General features: G+C 33.4%; 2 protein-coding genes across 5 annotated transcripts in view; one reads left to right on the top strand and one right to left on the bottom strand.

Moving 5' to 3' along the window:
• Positions 1-4,393, top strand: part of Tak1 (TGF-beta activated kinase 1) — an 84,282-nt gene extending 79,889 nt beyond the window's left edge. For both annotated transcript variants that reach the window (XM_073977563.1, XM_073977564.1), the window contains one exon: positions 176-4,393. In XM_073977563.1, coding sequence (XP_073833664.1) covers positions 176-349 — 174 coding nt within the window. In that variant the 3' untranslated portion in view covers positions 350-4,393. The remainder of the gene's footprint in view (positions 1-175) is intronic.
• Positions 4,394-6,700: 2,307 nt separating this feature from the next.
• Positions 6,701-18,012, bottom strand: c12.2 (von Willebrand factor A domain-containing protein c12.2). Of its 3 annotated transcripts, none has more exons than XM_073977561.1 (8): positions 17,915-18,012; positions 16,901-17,082; positions 16,570-16,829; positions 16,321-16,488; positions 16,095-16,259; positions 15,571-15,726; positions 12,375-15,505; positions 6,701-7,109 (listed from the first exon to the last, which is right to left on the bottom strand). In XM_073977561.1, coding segments are annotated over exons 1-8 (4,164 nt in total). In that variant the 5' UTR covers positions 17,917-18,012; the 3' UTR covers positions 6,701-7,009. The 3 variants fall into 3 exon arrangements, with proteins under 3 accessions (XP_073833662.1, XP_073833663.1, XP_073833661.1); XM_073977562.1 differs by lacking the exon at positions 17,915-18,012 and adding an exon at positions 17,180-17,261; XM_073977560.1 differs by lacking the exon at positions 17,915-18,012 and having other exon boundaries at positions 16,901-17,256.
• Between the last annotated feature and the right edge of the window lie 3,011 nt (positions 18,013-21,023).

Genomic DNA, 21,023 nt, shown 5'->3' on the forward strand with positions numbered 1-21,023 from the left:
TTTCTCATCGCAAAAACTTTCCAGGTGTAAGCACCTTCCATTTAAATTTGATTCAAGAGCACCATCCACCACTATTTTGACTGAAAATTCACACTTTTTTTATATCGAAAACTATTAAGAAATATTTTTTAAATTGCCTCATTAAATTGTTTATTTTTTCCCTTTCTCCCTTCAGCAAGAACTATTGGAATTATACAATAACATCAAACATCAATGGGACACAATGCGTTCGTCTTCCCAACCACCTGATGATGCAGCCGGTGGTTCAGATACAAATGCCAACAATGGTGGTGGTGATTTGGTAACCGATGATAGTTGGGTTGTCATACAACGCAATCAAAATTCATAGTATTCGGCCAAAGAGGAGAATAAGGCGGAGGAGTACCAGCACGAGGAATCAATGGAAGATGAATTTATGGAAAGCATAATATCAGTAAACGATTTATGTCAAGATGAATGATTATGAAGATATTTGGTCAGTCCTTATTCTTCCGTCATTTCTTCACCACATGGTGAAGAACGTCATGATTCTTCCACACTGTCTTCTGCAAGTGTATGTATAATTTTAAGTATGTGATCTCAGGTTATAAGAATGTTAAGTTAATTTTCATTTTAGTTCATAAGTTTATATGTAAATACATAGAATGTAAGTATACTTTGCATATATGCAAAGAGGAAGATATTTAATATACATATGTATGTGTGTAAAGTACTCTTTGTTTATGGCCTGTTTCTCCAAGACGATTCGAACACAAATTTGTTCGAATTACTACTAAACTCCTGTTGTTGGAAATTTTTGTTTGATTAAAAACTAAAATGAATCAAATATTTGTTTCAGAAGTTTGGTAATAATTTAAACTAATTTGTATTCGAATCGTCTTAGTGAAACAGACCATTTTTTTGTTGTAAACGTTACCGTGCATTGGGCGAGAAAATGAAGGTTAATGGGTTTCATGATGCAATTCAAAAGTTGGAACAGTTAACCAGCAAATTTCCTCTACATTGTTAAATGAAATTGTGAATTTGTCGTATAAAAGCGTAAGCAAACGTTTTGGAATAACTCTCTAAAAAAAAAACATTTCTTCTTAAGCTGTTCAAGCATCGTTTTGTAATTTTTTTTTCGTAGTTTACATTTTTATTATAAAACATTCTTATAAATAATACATTTTTTGTTTTTAATTTATATTTTAAAATGGGCATCTTAAAAACTGGCTAAACAATTATTCGTAAAATAAGGACGTTTAAGAAGAGGGACGAAGTCTAATGGCCTGTTTCTCTTAGACGATGTATTTTTTTGTATTTTGTATTTTTTTTTTTTTTTCGCTAAACAATTATTCGTAAAATAAGGACGTTTAAGAGGGACGAAGTCTAATGGCCTGTTTCTCTTAGACGATTCGAATACGAGTTCGTTCGAACAACTACCAAACTCCTGTTGTTGTAGGAAATTTTTATTTGATTGGAGACAAAAATGAATCAATTATTTTTCAAAAAAACAGATGTTTGGTAGTAGTTCGAACGAATTTGTTTTCGAATCGTCTAAGAAAAACAGGCCATTAGACTTCGTCCCTCTTAAACGTCCTTATTTTACGAATAATGGTTTAGCGAAAAAAAAAAATACAAAACGATGCTTGAACAGCTTAAGACATAGTCATGACATACATACATATGTTCCCACAACATCCCCGAAGGGACAAGGGAGACTTCTCTCATGACATAGTCAGCAGAATTATAGCCTTTTCTTTTAATTAAGAAATGTTGTATATTATTCTTGACACCCATCTCAGTTTTATGGTCTGTTATACTAAGACGATTCGAAAACAAATCCAAACTTCAGTTTTTTTGAAAAATAATTGATTCATTTTTGTCTTCAATCAAATAAAAATTTCCTACAATAACAGGAGTTTGGTAGTAGTTCGATGTAAAAAAACAAGTGGTGGAATGATCCCTTTTCATTTGTGTAATGTGATTCAATTCTTACATTTAAAACTTTTATAGAAATATAATTATAAAACTTTATTATTATTGGTATTGTTCGGCTACAGGCTTTTTGAAAATAAAAATCGGGTGTTGATTTTTATATATTTTCTTTATTTTCCAATATTTCAATATTTCGATTGGAGTCTCCAATCATCGAAATATTGGAAAATAAAGAAAATATATAAAAATCAACACCCGATTTTTATTTTCAAAAAGCCTGTAGCCGAACAATACCAATACCAAATTTTCAAGTAAGGCGAACGATTTTCAATTCAAAATAATTATAAAACTATTTTAGTATCAGTTATTAAATATTAGTTATTAAATAAAAAGGGAAACAATTAAGTAATAAGCGTATAAAAAATTAACTGAAATTGCAATTGAGTCATTCACAAAAAAAGAAACGAAAAAAAAAAACAGATTTAAAAATATCAAATAATAATATTTAAAACATCTCCCTTAACCCAAAATAATGATTTGTAATATAGCGGGACATATAAAAAATCATTATTTTGGGTTAAGAGAGAGGTTTTAAATATTATTATTTGATATTTTTAAATCTGTTTAAAACTTAAATAATGATAAATTTTTCGTAGTCCACTTACGTTCCGTTGAACATGATCGGAATCAGAGAAACAGGCAGCAGAGTTTTCATCACAAAAGCGCAAACTTAATCCCACCGATCGAACAACACCCACGGCCAAGCGGAAACTAATGATGAGATTTGTAGTGTAAACCAATTCATTTCCTTATGAATATTAAATAGTTGTTAATCGAGTAGTATAAGAGCAAAAGCTAATGGGTGGTTAACCACCCATTAGCTTTTGCACTTAAACTAAAAACCTCTTACTGGATTTAATAATAATAAAGAATTGAATTGGTTTATACTACAAATCTCATCATTAGATTCCGCTTGGCCGTGGGTGTTGTTCGATCGGTGGGATTAATTTTGCGCTTTTTTGATGAAAACTCTGCTGCCTGTGAAGTGAGATTTGTGGGGGATGGTGTTATTCTCAAAGATGGCACGGATGTGGCATTCTTCAGTGAAATTGGTGTCCTCATAGTATTTTTTTTTTTTTTGTGGCCGATGGCCTGGGTTTTTTAGCGGCGTAGTTGCGTGCCGATAGCAACTGCTCCTTATCCTTACGTTTCGTTTCCCACTGCTTAGCCATATAATCAATAATGTTCCCGTTCCTGATATTCGCTCACCAAATCACTTTTTTGCTGTTCAATGTTAGGCAGCTTAGTGGCAATTGTTTTCCTTACTGCATTATTGTCTTTCTGATCCTGATTTTGAAAACAGTGTCACATATGTAGGAATCGCTAGAACAAAGTGTGAGCATATACCCGATATTTCAAAAGTGAACCAAAGATTTTCTTTCCTAATAAAGCTCTAGGGTTGCGTGATCTTAGAAATACTGCACATTTTCTTGCCCCAAATGCACACGTAATTAATTACAACAATAAAATCTAATTATTTCCGCACTGCTATCCCAATTTCCATCATTATAATACATATAAGTTAATAAATTCAAGTTTCAACATTATTTTGACAGCTATAACCCCTCGTATGTTATGCCTAGTTAATGAATAATTTTGCAGATGATGGAAATTGGGTGTAAATATGTATGTGTTTATTGTTTAGTCAATTTTATGTTTATTTGTTTTTGACTTGTTTTAAATACAAAAAAAAAATATTTAATATAAAAAACCATTATTAAGATATTCGAGTAAACAATTATTATAAATATGTAAATATACAAAAATATTGATTATATTTTACCCCAAACATTGTAAATAAAAGACTTGAAACAAAGAATGTATATTATATAAGAAAAACAATTTTTGAGTAGACATAATTCAATTAAATTATATTTTACTTACTTTTATCATACATGTATTTATTAACTATGTTTTACTTATTTTTTCTACATTTGTAATAATTTTATATGATTTACCTTAATGTTTTTTATCTTTTTCGTTGAATTTTGATTTAATTGTAAACTTTTAATTTTTTGTATTTTTCTTGTTTAATATCCACGATATTATATTTAGTATATTTTTGGATAACGTAATGTTATATTCTGTTGATATGAGCTATTTCTGCTCGAACTTTCGAGTAGTTGTTTAGTCGGAAGACAGATGTTGTTTTGGTCATGCCTATTTAACTGCTAATTTCATTAATTGCAAGTTGTCAGTTAGTGGAATTTAGATGTGTTATTAGTCATGGCCTATTTTTATTGCTATCGTGGATATTAATCTAGATACATATATCCCTATTTTGGATTAAAATAAAATTGTATGCTATATTTTGTTTAATTGTTTATTGTAGATTGTAATTTCTTATAATTAAATAAAATAAAACAAAAACAAAACATTTAAACCAAATAAAAATATATATATTTTGTTAAAATTATTTCCCATAGTTTATTTTTGTTTCAATTTTATTTAAAAATGTAAGTTTGGTAAGTGTGGATTATAACTCTAATCTTGATTTCTTTGGTGGGGGGTGGTGGTGGTGGTTATAAAGTTAAAGCATATCTTAGGGCGCAAAAAACAAGTGTGCATAAACCAGCGTCAGGCACCATACTTTTCTGTTGCATACTTTACGGGGCGTCATTGTAACGTCGATCTTGAAGAGAATTTTCATAGCTACAACATTTTCTTTAGTCCCATTTTGATGCGACTTGCGGTTTCTAAGCAAAATCGTGAAAACCTAAACAACCCCTAAAAATGTCAACTTAAATGAACGGCATCCCTACTTCTGCTCAGAATTGTACCTGTATGCTCTCATTTGCTCTCTCTTTCTGAATTCTGTTACTAAACATGCATTGTAATTTTCTTTTCAATAAACACTTGTTAACTGAGCATCCACCAGTACTGCTGTCCTTGGTAAGCGTTCGTTCCTGTTTCACTGAATTCAATAAAGAACCATTACTGTTTTTATTTCCAAATTCTAATACATCGCATTTTCTTTCCTTTTTTCCATTTCCATATTTCCTTGTGGATGAATCTTGAGGAAAATATTTTCGAGGCTTACAGCAGAAACCCAACCGCCCTTAATTTTAGTGAGAACACCCACAATTGGCGTTTTCAACCTGCAAGAATCTAACATGTTTTACACCGATAAAAAAGTTTCCTTTATGTTATCGAACAAAAGAAAAAAAAGTAGTACAAATTAGTAGATTTTTGCAGTTCTGGAACAGAAATACGGGAAAAAGTCATGGTGGATTCTATTAACGCAGCACAGCAAGTAAAAACAAATCAATTTCAAACGAATTTTTGGCAATAATTATTAAAATATATTGGAAAATAACCATAATATATACAATCTTTACAACTTTTATTCATTTTCGTAATATAAACTTCGGGTTTTTTTTAAATCAGACGACAACGATCACACAAACGTACATACATACGAGTATATGCCAAATTATTGCAATGCTATTCCATTTTTGGAAATGCCTTTTCTTGAATAGGATCGTTATTTTTGAACGTAGAAGCTTGAAACTTTGCAAGGGCATGTGTTTTAGTTTTAGACTCAATCAAAAACATAATTTATTTTATTTTTTATTTTTTTTTTTTGAGATTTGAGATTATACGCAAAAATTATATTTGTCTACTAATTAAAAAAATGCTTACACCAATTCGCAATTCGAAGAAAATGTGCTTATTAGAACAACACCACACATCGTTGACTCCATTCACTTAAAAAATCCATAAATCAATGCACGGTTGTTGTGAGTTGTACTTTTGCTAATCTAATTCAAAAACTGCGAATTCAATGCAAATAGGCATTTTGTATTACAAACAAAAAATTGGTGTAACTAATTTCGAAATTTCAGCTCCCATGTTTTGCTGTTCCCACGTCGTTGAGAAAATGGAAAACATGGGAATGGGAAATTTCGCTCCCATGGGAATGTTCAGAATAGGGCTGATTAATTCATAAAGAGCCGATTATTCATATTTTTCAAAAATTGAAAATGAAAAATATTTTTTTTTTTTTTTGAAAATGTTAAATATTTTTGTATATTATTTTTTTATTATTGTAAGCTGAATCCCATTTTTTGTCTTTAAACTTTAAAAACAACAGCTTTTTAAAGTTGGATGCAGTTAAAATTTGTTTTAATTTCGGGAAAGGCAGAGAAGTCTAGTTTCGTCCAACGCTACTTGGACTCACCAGTTCAATTAGTTATTTATATAAATTATATAGTACAAAAAATTATATTCTATATAATATACAAAATTTAAGAAAATGTCAAAAAATAGTCAATAACCAGTAAGAGTATCAGAATTTTTCTATTTAACGTTTTGAAAAAATATGTAAATTGCGCAGTATATTCCTAAATGTACATAAAAGAAAAATGATTTTGAAATAAGTAAAATATCCGTTCGATACTGTGGTAAAAATTTCGATTTTTATTGTCATATAAAACAAATTATTTTGCAAACGTGTGTACATAAGAAACTCCTTAAACTCCCTATTAGAAAACAACAAAATCTTTAGGAGTTTTAAAAACAAATTCTTTAAATCCATTATAAAACAAATTAAGGAACAAAAAGAACACAATAAATAAAACCAATCCCACGGCAGCGGGTTCTTTGGTACCGGATTGACCCGAAACCATTTTGTTTCGGCCAGCGGCTACTAACTCAGCATCACACCTATGCTTCTACGTATGTATGTTTCATGCTACTACAACAACAACGTAAATAAAACATGTTTGCTATTTTGCTGATTTATTTCTGTACATTTGTAGGTATGTATCATAATGTGTAAGAATATATTTCAGGTAAATAAAAATAAATGCATTGCTGGTTCATCGTCTGTAGACTACTATATTATTGTTTTTCTAAATTATAAAAATAGACACAAATTTATAATAAACATAGATATAAATAACGAAACATTTTACATATTTAACATATTTTTAACAAAAATATTTTTGTAAAATTGTTCTAATTTCACTAGTTTGCGTTCTTTGCGTCTTAAAAGCTATGATTTTTGATAGGTACTTAGTGTGGTGTTCTATCACAATAAAGATGATGTGAAAATTTGTTTCAAAATTTGCGGTAATGTAGAGACATCCATGCAGACATAACTGTGGCCGGCTGGCATTTGGGAATTAATGCTGAAATGAAAGAGGAAAAGAAGCATAATTGAATTGAGATTCGAAAACAATAATAATACTTATTCTCGATATTTTATCCACAATAAGGGGGTAATTTATCTAGATACTTTTATCCACAAACGTGGATAATTTTATTAGCACATTTTTATTCACAAAAGTGGATAATTTTATTCACGGCTGTAGATCCACAATTGTGGAAAATGTTATCCACAAATGTGGAATTTTTATGCACATATGTGGATAATGTGATCCACAAAATATGGATAATTTTATTCACATACGAGGCATTTTATCCACAAACGTGCAGACTTTTATCCACAAATAGTTATATTTTATCCACAACTTGGGGCAAATTTATCCACAAACGTGGGCTATTTTTTACAATTTTTATCAACAAACGTGGATAATATTATCCAAATTTTATCCACAAACGTAAAAAATGTAATGCAAAATTTATTTACAAAAGTTTATAATTTTATCCACAGACGTGGATAATTTTACCCATAAACGTGGATAATGTTATCCAAATTTTATCCACAAACGTGGATAATTTTATCCAAATTTTATCCACAAATGAGGATAATTTTATCCAAATTTTTCCCATAAACGTGGATAATTTTGAGGAAATTTCATGAACAAACACTGTCATTTTATCCACAAACGTAGTAATTTTATTAACATTTTATCCACAAACGTGGATAATTGTATCCACATAATTTTATCCACGAACGTGGATAATTTTGCCTACAAATGTGGATAATTTTATCCAAATTTTATGCCCAAACGTGGAAAATTTTATCCACATTTTATTCCCAAACGTGGATCATATTACCCAAAATTTCAACCGCAAAAGGCAGATAATTTTATCCACAAACGTGGAAAATTTTATTCAAATTTATTTCACAAACGTGGATAATTTTATCAAAATATGTCTAAATTTTTATCAAAATTTTATTCATAATCGTGGATAATTTTATCCCAATTTTATTCACAATCGTGCATAAATTTATCCAAATTTAATCCAAAAACTTGGACTATTTTTGCCACAAGCGTAGATAATTTTATCCGCAAATGTGGATAATTTTATACACAAACATGGATAATTTTATCCAAATTTCATTCACAAACGTGGATAATTTTATCCATAAGCATGAATAATTTTATCCCAATTTTATTCACAAACGTGGATAATTGTAGCCACTAACGTGGAAAATTTAACCCAATTTTATCCACAAACGTGGATAATTTTATCCCAATTTTATCCACAAACGTGGATAATTTTGTCCCAATTTTATCCACAAACGTGGATAATTTTGTCCCAATTTTTTCCACACACGTGGATAATTTTATCCACAAACCTCGATAATTTTATCCACAAACCTGGATAATTTTATCTACAAACGTGAATAATTTTATCCCAATTTTATCCACAAACGTGGATAATTTTGCCTACGAACGTGGATAATTTTGTGTAAATTTTATGCCCAAACGTGGAAATTTTTATCCACATTTTATTCCCAAACGTGGATAATTGTACCCAATGTTATCCACAAACGTGAATAAATGTTATCAAAATTGTATCCAAAAATGTGGACAATTTTATCCACAAACGAGGATAACTTTATCCAAATTTTATCCACAAACGTGGATTATTTTGTCCCAATTTTATCCACAAACGTGGATAATTTTATCAAAATATGTCTAAATTTTTATCAAAATTTTATTCATAATCGTGGATAATTTTATCCCAATTTTATTCACAATCGTGCATAAATTTATCCAAATTTAATCCAAAAACTTGGACTATTTTTGCCACAAGCGTAGATAATTTTATCCGCAAATGTGGATAATTTTATACACAAACATGGATAATTTTATCCAAATTTCATTCACAAACGCGGATAATTTTATCCATAAGCATGAATAATTTTATCCCAATTTTATTCACAAACGTGGATAATTGTAGCCACTAACGTGGAAAATTTAACCCAATTTTATCCACATACGTGGATAATTTTATCCCAATTTTATCCACAAACGTGGATAATTTTGTCCCAATTTTATCCACAAACGTGGATAATTTTGTCCCAATTTTTTCCACAAACGTGGATAATTTTATCCACAAACCTCGATAATTTTATCCACAAACCTGGATAATTTTATCTACAAACGTGAATAATTTGAGTTTTGGTTTTCTTGGTCCAATATGATCGTTTGTGTTATTTTTTAAGCTCTGTAGACCTAAGTATTTTTCAAATAAAATTGCTTTTTATTTCATTTGTCCCGACGTTTCGTCAATATTTGTTGACATCTTCAGGGGGATACGTAATAAATAAAGTTAATTTTACATGAAGGTTTTTGTCAAGAAGCACATTCAAAATACAACACAACTTAAAATTAGTATCACATAACGATTGTATTATATTGCAACTCGGTAACTAATGCTAATGTTATTGGTATCTTCTTTAACGTTCATTGTCTTTTCTGAATAATGTGAAGTGAATAATTTTATCCCAATTTTATCCACAAACGTGGATAATTTTGCCTACGAACGTGGATAATTTTGTGTAAATTTTATGCCCAAACGTGGAAATTTTTACCCACATTTTATTCCCAAACGTGGATAATTGTACCCAATGTTATCCACAAACGTGAATAAATGTTATCAAAATTGTATCCAAAAATGTGGACAATTTTATCCACAAACGAGGATAACTTTATCCAAATTTTATCCACAAACGTGGATTATTTTGTCCCAATTTTATCCACAAACGTGGATAATTTTATCAAAATATGTCTAAATTTTTATCAAAATTTTATTCATAATCGTGGATAATTTTATCCCAATTTTATTCACAATCGTGCATAAATTTATCCAAATGTAATCCAAAAACTTGGACTATTTTTCCCACAAGCGTAGATAATTTTATCCGCAAATGTGGATAATTTTATACACAAACATGGACAATTTTATCCAAATTTCATTCACAAACGCGGATAATTTTATCCATAAGCATGAATAATTTTATTCAAATTTTATTCACAAACGTGGATAATTGTAGCCACTAACGTGGAAAATTTAACCCAATTTTATCTACAAACGTGGATAATTTTATCCCAATTTTATCCACAAACGTGGATAATTTTGTCCCAATTTTATCCACAAACGTGGATAATTTTGTCCCAATTTTATCCACAAACGTGGATAATTTTATCCACAAACCTCGATAATTTTATCCACAAACCTGGATAATTTTATCTACAAACGTGAATAATTTTATCCCAATTTTATCCACAAACGTGGATAATTTTGCCTACGAACGTGGATCATTTTGTGTAAATTTTATGCCCAAACGTGGAAATTTTTATCCACATTTTATTCCCAAACGTGGATAATTGTACCCAATGTTATCCACAAACGTGAATAAATGTTATCAAAATTGTATCCAAAAATGTGGACAATTTTATCCACAATCGAGGATAACTTTATCCAAATTTTATCCACAAACGTGGATTATTTTGTCCCAATTTTATCCACAAACGTGGATAATTTTATCAAAATCTGTCTAAATTTTTATCAAAATTTTATTCATAATCGTGGATAATTTTATCCCAATTTTATTCACAATCGTGCATAAATTTATCCAAATTTAATCCAAAAACTTGGACTATTTTTGCCACAAGCGTAGATAATTTTATCCGCAAATGTGGATAATTTTATACACAAACATGGATAATTTTATCCAAATTTCATTCACAAACGCGGATAATTTTATCCATAAGCATGAATAATTTTATTCAAATTTTATTCACAAACGTGGATAATTGTAGCCACTAACGTGGAAAATTTAACCCAATTTTATCTACAAACGTGGATAATTTTATCCCAATTTTATCCACAAACGTGGATAATTTTGTCCCAATTTTATCCACAAACGTGGATAATTTTGTCCCAATTTTATCCACAAACGTGGATAATTTTGTCCCAATTTTATCCACAAACGTGGATAATTTTATCCACAAACCTCGATAATTTTATCCACAAACCTGGATAATTTTATCCACAAACCTCGATAATTTTATCCACAAACCTGGATAATTTTATCTACAAACGTGAATATTTTATCCCAATTTTATCCACAAACGTGGATAATTTTGCCTACGAACGTGGATAATTTTGTGTAAATTTTATGCCCAAACGTGGAAATTTTTATCCACATTTTATTCCCAAACGTGGATAATTGTACCCAATGTTATCCACAAACGTGAATAAATGTTATCAAAATTGTATCCAAAAATGTGGACAATTTTATCCACAAACGAGGATAACTTTATCCAAATTTTATCCACAAACGTGGATTATTTTGTCCCAATTTTATCCACAAACGTGGATAATTTTATCGCAATTTTATCCACAAAACTGGATAACTTTATCCCAATTTTATCCACAAAAGTGGATAATTTTATCCCAACTTTATCCACAAACTTGAATAATTTTATCCCAATCTTATCCACAAACGTGAATAATTTTATCCACAAACGTAGATACTTTTTCCTACGAACGTGGATAATTTTGGGGCAAATTTATCCACAAACGTGGGCTATTTCTTTACAATTTTTGTCCACAAACGTGGATAATATTATCCAAATTTTATCCACAAACGTAAAAAATCTAATGCAAAATTTATCCACAAACGTGGGTAATTTTATCCACAAATATGGAAAATTTTACCACAAATATGGATAATTTTATCCCAATTTTATCCACAAACGTTGATAATTTTATCCAAATTCTATCCATAAACATTTTATTCCCAAACGTGGATAATTTCATCCATAAACGTGGATAATTTTATCCAATGTGTGGATAATTTTATCCAAATTTTATCCACAAACGTGGATAATTTTATCCCAATTTTATCCACAAACGTGGATAATTTCGTCCAAATTTTATCCACAAACGTGGATAATTTTATCCAAATTTTATCCACAAACGTTGATAATTTTATCCACACACGTGGATAATTTTATCCGAATTTTGCCCACAAACGTCAATAAATGTTATCAAACTTGTATCTAAAAATGTAGATAAGTTATCTACAATTGTAAATAGTTCATCCACAATAATTAAATAATATTATTCAAAATTTCACCCGCAAATGGTGGATAATTTTATCCATTATCCACAAACCTGTTATCCTCTGTGGATAGCCTATCCACATAATTAAATGAGACAATTTATTATATATAATTTATTATACTTACATATCAGCCTCCTCAGCTAAACTGCCAATAAAGATGACATGTCCCTTAACCTTGGGTTCCCCGTTCATAAGAGCCTTGGCGAAATCCTTGGGTTGAATGCCATAACGCGACAAATTAGCATCACTCAACACAATAACAATCGAGTTGTCATAATCCTCTTCGGACAAAGTATTCACAGCCTCCTTAGCAGCCTTCACAGTACTATCACCTGACCAGCAGAATTGTGAATGGGCATGCATCATACGTATAGTTTCAAAACGTTCCTTGTCCGTACGTGGTGGATTATTCTTCACGACAAATGGTATCTCATAACCTTCACCACTGTGGCCCACAATATCATAGACCACCTTCTTCTCGAAGCCTTCCAAAGCCTCCATAACCATTACAACAGCCTCTAATTCTCGATCCAAACGCCCATCATAACCATTGAAACGATACATGGAACCTGATACATCTACCACCAGCTTCAAACGATTTGGTTTCTCTTGGACATGATCAGCCCACGGGTTGGCTTCAGCACGACGTCGGTAGATATTCTTTTCCCCGGTGATACCTTCGATGAGTCGCGTATCATCCAATTCACCATGGGTTTGATATTTTTGCCACTGCCTCTCCTTACTCTTGGTTTGCATGGCATCCAAAATGGCCTTGAGTTGTTGCACCTGCTTCCTAATGGGATCACTAAATTGCGCATACAATTGATGATCATGGGCTGACATACGTATCTCTTTCAATTTTTCTTCAAAGAATTTGCGATTCATTTCACGGGCAGCCTTTTTTACCTCTTCGGGTATGTCGTCCTTTTCCTCATCGGACAGCTGATGTACCTTGTGGCCAGAATCTAAACGAAAGGGACCACCTTTGCCGCCCAGACCAGCTGTGTCACGGCCACCACTACCACCGGCCCAGGTATTACCACCTACATGGGGATCATTTTTGGGATCAACTTTACCATACTTGGGCCCAGAAACCCCTAAGCCACTTTTGCGATTCACCGTCAACTGCATTTCCTTTTTCTTTCTAAGGGCAAACAACTCATTGCGGGCATAGGCCTCAATGGGTAAACCATGTTTGGCTAACACTTGGGTAACCTGATCCAAAGCTTCAGGTTGGTATTTATCGAAATCCAAGACATTACCCACCAGTTCGGACATATTTTCATCGGGATACTTTTCCAAGTGTTTCACTATATTCACAACCTCACGAGTGGAATAGGGATAGTTGAGGAGACCCTCATCAGCCATTTGACGCAGTTCTCCAAAGGCATTAACCAAGGTGGCTAGGGTTTTCTTGGGCACTGATGGGCCATATTGAGCCAGTAGAAAGATTTCCGAATCTGGTGTGGGGTTGTCAACGGCATGGCAACTGAACACATCACCCAATGAAGCGAAGAAATCATTACCTAAGAAGGGAAAGCCTGGACGATTTGCCAAGACAATACAACGGAAATTGGGATGGGTTTCAATGATTTCTTGAGTAGGATTCTCCTCTAAAGCAGCTTCCTTATCACCAGGAGCAACAATTTTACGGCCATCGGATAACATCATTTCACCACTTTCAACAAGGGTTCGCAAAATACAGGTGACATTTACGGGGGCCTTGTCGGCCTCATCAATTACCAAAATGTGGCCCGATTTCACAGCCTTTACCAAAGGACTGTCTTCATAGACCACTTGGCCATCACGCAAAGTTGATTGAACAGTTAAACTGTGAACCGTAGTATCACGATGCAGTTGCAGATATTCACGAGGTTTGTTCATCAATTGCAGAAGTTTGTCAATTAACTTATTCTTGCCGACACCTTGATTTCCCACCAACAGCAAATGATCGCCAATCAAGAAATCTTGCAACAGACGTTCCAACAAAGCCACATGTTGGGGCATTTCATAGAACAAAGTACTGGGAACTTTGGATTCTTCGGAGGCTTGTTCCAATTTCATTTCAGTTTCACCAATTCTTAGGACGCCATTCTCCACTGTTATTTTGCGTTTGACACTTTGTTTGGAGGACTCGGGTTCAATGCCAACTTGTTTCATTGCATTCTCCAAGGCAGCTCTGGGTAGTGCAGGCATGAATTTCGTAAGGAAAGTGTTTTGAATAATTTCATGGACATCTGTGGGATAGGAAGACATGCGACGGGCAATTTTCAATAGCTGCCTTGTGGATAAAGTACCCGCCAAGTTTTGCAGAGTAGCATCTGAGGAATCTCTCAGTGTGTGGGACAAGTCGATGACTTTGTGGATGCTGTCATCAATATTGCCATACAATTTCTTCATAATTGTATATTCCTCAGATTGTTGTAGAGGACGTACTTCCAAGAACAAAAACAAGCTCATCATTTCGGGGGTCAACCAATTCTGTGAGGGGGAATTGGGATTTGGTGGCTCCGCAAAGGCAATAATTCTAAAACTATCGTGTATCTTGAGGATACCCTTTTCGGCCAATTGTAGTTTGGTGAAACCTTGTTGCAGCAGGGATTCGTAACGTTCCCCACCCAAGAGAGTGGTGCCATCACACAACTGCAATTCACGATCATGGATAAGACGTTGTAACACTGTCATGGTACTCTTGTGGACACGATTAATGCCATTCAGTAAAGCCACAGAACCCATTTTAGCAGCCCTCACCAAAGGAGAATCTCTCCACACTGTATCACCTTCCTGAGTGGTAATACGTTGCTGGATCAAATCTCTTGAAGTCATATCTTCATACAAAACCATAGGTTCCAAGGATTGTTGCAAACGATGCATCAGATGTTGAGCCAAAGTATTTTTACCCACACCCTTTGGTCCCAACAGGCAAATATCACTCACAGCAATGGCCTGAATCATCTGGGCCAAGATGTTACGTTGATGTTCTAGATCAACAAAATCTTTTTGTTTTTGCGTCAGAGTAACATGATTGCCACCAGGAACATTAACCTGCACACCGTCAATTTGGAATTCCACCATGTTGTGGGCATTCTCCAACGTTTTGTTTGTGATTTCACCCACCGCCCTGGTTGCCATTGGATCGATTTTGAAGGATTTAAGTAGGTTCTTAATGCGATCTTGTTGTTCCTTTTTCAGTGCCGAACGATAAGGATACAGACGATTGAGGGCATCATAGGTTGTGAGGTTTGGATTGGAGTTCTGTAAATGGAGAAGAAATTGGAGTTTAGAAACATGTAAGAAAATGTTGGATCACTTGTACTCACCATCATTTTAGCCACCAAATGAACATTGTCCAACGGAAAGTCGGGAAGGTTAGCTGCCGAATCTGCCGATTGTATAGCCAGACCAAAGGATAGTAAAGATTTCAAATTTTCCACAGGAACATTGGGAGCTTTGGATTGCAAATCTATTAACATTTCCTGAAATTGAAATGAAAGAAAGATTTATAAATCTGGACAAACTGCTCCGCCTTATGATACCACTGAAATATCTGGTGGAGAATGGGAAAAAATATCGACTTTCGGCATGTGCGTTGCACATGTATTCACGGATCAATCATTTGGCGGACTATGAATATGCTACCCATCTCAGAAATCATAATAAAAAGTCCGTTTCGAATTCCACTGGCAAGTCATGTATTTTCCGCCACTCCAGAAGGGTGTGCACAAATATCATGCAATTACCTTTTACTACAACCACGTTGTTGGGAATGACTTTTACTTTATATTTTTCCCTCAAAGTAAAACCTTGCAGAACTGTTAGTCATTTATGAAAATATTTAACTTACCTCAAATGAAAAATGTGAAACATTGCGAGACTGGAAACGCGATCTAAGTGGAGGATCCAAGGGAGTGCCCTTATACTTCTGTGTTGGACAACCCAAAGCAACAACACGAAAATCTTCTGAAACTCTCAACAGACCCCAGGAATCCAATTCCTCTTTGGAGTAAGTCTAAGGAAAAATAACTGCATTAATAAAAATTTCCGCCGCAAAATTCAGAATAAAACCCCACCTCCAGCAGCTTATCATAACGCTCGGGAGCCATTAAAAATTTGCCATTTTCCAAATGCATTTCACGATTTTCCAAAAGATTATTTAAAATTGGCAATACATTTCGTTCGGCATGTTCCACACCATCTAAAATCAAAACACGTCCATTAACAGCAGCACGCACAGCACACTAGCACAGAATATAAAATAATCAATTAAGATATTGAGAGCAAAGTTCATCTTGATAGTCACAACTAACACTACTACTAACCTGATCATAATAAATTGCAGCCTTATTTTTAATTTCTCGTCTTTGTTTCAAATCACTTTCCGTAGTGTCACGACTTAATGCAATGTATTCCAATTCACGTTGGGTTAACTCCAAAAATTGCATAGCCAGTTGTCTTCGCAGAGATCCAGGTTGGCCCAACAAAAACATGTCTTGTTTCAGTGTATCTTTTTGCAGCATCCAACGCAAGTGATGCAAGGCTGATTGGGTAAGTTCCATGGTGCCATCTTCGGCATATTGAACTGAAAATGTAATGAGAGATGTTTAATATATTAAATCATTAAATTATATAAATTATATTCCAAATACCCACTGTATTTTTGAGGCACCAACTCTGGATTCTTGGGTGTTTTAATGGGTTTGGTTACATCACCAATTGATATTGTAGCCCTATCATTTTCCTCGGCTTTTGTGGTATAGAATTTCTTGTAAAGCGGTACAAATGGTGCTTTCTTCGTTTGGGTTAATCCACTTTGCAGAAAACTTTTGGTTGTCCTATTCAATATTCTTGGTATTAACATGTTTTCTATTTTTTGTTAATTAATTTCGAAAATGTAAACCCTAAACCAAAGAAGAAAAAACGAAAACAAACCAACACCAAGAACGTGACAACTACTCTACTACTACTAGTAGAGCTGGCAAACAATCGATGGGGCTATCGACACTATTGCACTGTTCCAGAACCTGCAAGAAGCTACTATTTCTTACTACGATAACATTTTTTCCTTTATGTTATCGGAAAAAATAGTAAAAATTAGTAGATTCTTGCAGTACTGGAACAGACACTTGGTCTGTTCCAGAACTGCAAGAATCTACTAATTTTTACTACTTTTGTCGATAACATAAAGGAAAAAATGTTATCGTAGTAAAAAATAGTAGCTTGTTGCAGGTTCTGGAACAGAGCAACTATTTTATCAAAGGCACTTTTTTTCTACCGATATTATGGGTCGAAACTGCAGTTTGTACATTTAAATGTGTTCCATGTATTTTTGACTTTTTAAAAGCAGTGAGAGCGTGTTCCTGCAAAAATGCAAAGACAAAAAATAGCATTCACTTGTTTCGTTAAGCCAATATTTGAACCAGCCAATAATCAGAACTCAGACAGAATATCCATATATATAAATCTCCGAGATATTTGCCCGCATTTGAAATTGATGAGTTTTCAGCCACTGTGGGAAACATTTATGAGTATAATTTAAAACAGTTATGTATATCGATGGCTATCGATAGTTTAAATGCAGATATCGAAACTATCTAGTATATCGATAGTTTGAGTATATAGTTTGCCAGCTCTGATTACTACTGCGTTAAAAACAACAACAAAAACATATGAATGAAGAAAATTGATCAGCTTTGTTGTGGCGATGTAGTAAAACTCTGGCCAACACCACTTTAAATTCGCAAAAAAAAAAAAAAAAAAAAAAAAAAAAAATTGATCAGCTGTTGAACAGTTGTATTGAATTGGTGCAATGTCGATGAAAAACGGGAACCTTGTATGACGACGTCCAGCAGATGTAAAAAAAACTTGTAAACTTGTAAAATCAACTTGTAAATCAAATTTAAAATTTGTTTTAACATTTAGAACAGTGTTCACCAGCGAGCCCGTACTGAGAGCAACTGAGCATACATTACCGTGTGTTTTGGATTGAAAGTTACGATAATTTGCTCTCAGTAGCAGCTCGCTGGTGATCACTGATTTAGAACATTGATTTCTTCCTATAGAAAACACCATTCAGCCATACTGAATTGATGTTTTGCCCATAGAAAACATTCATTCATGGACTGATTTTTCTTATGGAAATCATTCAACCATTCTGAATTGATGTTTTGCCTATTGAAAACACCATTTAGCCAGTGTTGGAGCTTTTGCTTGTGTTAAGTGCGACCAATCACATGAACCTGGCAATTGCTCTTTGGAATGTACTAATGATGCAAAACCTTTTTGTGTTAAGCTGGGTACACATTGTCAGTTTTGAATGACAGCTTTGTTGGTGCTTGCTAGTGTGGTCGTTCATTTTTGTCATTCATCAGGCAACCACAAAATATTTTGTGGTTGCTGGACGGTTGGACAGTTATCGATAATTGCAAAAAATCGTCATTCAAAACTGACAATGTGTACTGTACTTTAACTCCAAAGAAAGCGGTCGCTATTCTAATCAGGGGTGCCAAGTTGGTGGTTTTCCCGCTACATGTGGTGATTTTTGACGTACAAAAACCACTGTTTAAGCAGGAATGTCATATATTTCAAGGTAGAAATCGCTACAAACCTATGGTGCGTATGTGGCTGTAGCGATTTTTGCCTCAGAACAGTTGGCATCCCTGATTCTAATTTTAGGGGATGTAAAGCTTATGCCAACTACTGTGCCATGCGCAACAAACAAAGTGCACGAGCAGAAATCTCGTAAGTGGCTACAAACACTACAAACATTAACTGCGTTCGCATTAGAGCTTTTTGCTGGGTTAACCGATCATCTCTTAAAACAATAGGTCTGTCTGGTTACCCTGTTAACACAAAAAGTAAGGAAAAGAGATTCGAGATTCGAGAGAGACATTTGTTTTTTTTTTTTTGTTTTTTTTTTTTTTGAGAACAAAGTTGCAGAGCGGAAAAGTTCTGACATTCTGCATCAACGAAAATATGTACATATATATCTGCAAGACAAAATATCACATAAAAACGAAAAGTGCAAATATGTGCAGGATGTTTCGATGGAAATTGTTAAAAAAAAACTCGTCCCTTTTTATGAAATGATAAGGTACACAGCCCAACTCGATCTTACAACTATTTTCATCATTTATTGTGAAAATGGATCTTGAAAAAAATCAACAAGTACGGACATCAATTATAAAAGAACGCACACTTCATTGGTGATACTGAACATCTGAAATACGTTTCACCTTATTTAAAAAACCGTTGTTTATTTTGGATATTTACATGGTTTTGTAAACAACTTAAATATTGAGACAAAACAAAATTCCAAATAAGATCACTTTGAACTGCTTTTATACCCGCTTATTAAACAAGAAACGTATATATTTTTCATAACTACACGCAGTGTCATCCTATACACAATAGGGGCGTCTTTTTACTTACTAATTGTTGCTGAAACATTTTTTTTCAGCAACTTTTCCTTTATACATCTGTCAAAATCTGCAACATTAGTAATAATTATTACAAATTATCACGTAAAAAGACACAGCTAATAATTGATCCTTTTTAGTGTAAATTGATACTGTGCAGTGCTATGTTATCAGAACAAGGAGGATATTCAGATTTCCGGTGTTCAGCTTAAGTGTTGTATCAAGTTGTATTTTAATCGGTATGTTCTGATGAGTGAGAAACCTTTCTGTAATCGATGAATCAATGGTTGCTCCTCGGGTGCTACCGTGGTGCAATGGTATGCACACTGGGGTTATGACTTTTTTACATTTTTTCTCAAAAATGATTTGCATATTAATGCCTGAAATAACATTCATTTTTTATTATAAAAAGGTTTCGCACAAATCACTTTGAGTTTTTTTTTTAAATTATTTCCCGTTGCACGAATGAATGGCCTTTTGCCTATTAATGACTAAAATAACTTTTATCCCATTTAAATATTAGGTGTGTACGATAACTTCGCAAGTAAAAAAGTACTTGCAAGCACTCAGCAAGTTCTCAGTAACGTCTCTCCACCAATTTTACTCTCTCGAAGCAAAACATTTGCAGATTGTTATCGAACAGCAATTTGCAAAAACTTGCAAGAAGTCAGCTGATTTGATAAACAAGAAATTGGCGGAAAAGATTAAATTTAACGGCTTATCTTTCCTTTACCCACTCACCTCAGAAAATTATGAAAAAATTAGCAGAGATAGTGCTTTTTATCCCGATTCCAACCATGTATTGCTTTTGCTGCAGAAATGTATACTTCCCGAGAAATGGGCCTCCAACGTTCCACAAAGTCCCTTGTATAAAATGTTGGCAAACCACTGCAGAAAATTATGAAAAAAATTACCACAGATAGTGCCATGTATTCCTTTTGTTGCGGAAATGTATACTTCCCGAGATATGGGCCTCCAAAGTTCCACAAAGACCCTAGTCTAAAATGTTGGCAAACCACCGCAGAAAATTATTAAAAAATTAACACAAATAGTGATGTTTATACTGATTTCAACGATGTATTATTTTGTTGAAGGGTATGTATACTTCCCGAGATATAGACCTCCAAAAATATCTAATTTAAAAGAAAATTTTGTTCCCATCCCCGAGATTTGCACATGTCCATAGGAGAATCCTTAAATCCCGGCCGAAGGCCGGCTATTTAGAGAAGAATAGGTTAGGGCCTTTGTGGATTTTTTTCAGGCCCATATCTCGGGAAGTATACATTTCCGCAACAAAAGCTATACATGGTTGGAATCGGGATAAAAATCACTATCTGCGGTAATTTTTTCATAATTTT

This window comes from Musca autumnalis, unplaced genomic scaffold (genome assembly GCF_047663935.1).
Source record: "Musca autumnalis isolate F117 unplaced genomic scaffold, ASM4766393v1 scaffold_3, whole genome shotgun sequence".
Classification (NCBI taxonomy): domain Eukaryota; kingdom Metazoa; phylum Arthropoda; class Insecta; order Diptera; family Muscidae; genus Musca; species Musca autumnalis.

Excerpts from the sequence above, each read along its gene's own strand:
- c12.2 (XM_073977560.1), bottom strand. The coding sequence starts at position 17,108 with ATGTTAATACCAAGAATATTGAATAGGACAACCAAAAGTTTTCTGCAA. Across the intron at positions 16,260-16,320 it reads GTTATGATAAGCTGCTGGAG|ACTTACTCCAAAGAGGAATT; the intron begins GTGGGGTTTTAT and ends ATTTTTCCTTAG. Across the intron at positions 15,506-15,570 it reads ATTTGGTGGCTAAAATGATG|AACTCCAATCCAAACCTCAC; the intron begins GTGAGTACAAGT and ends CTCCATTTACAG.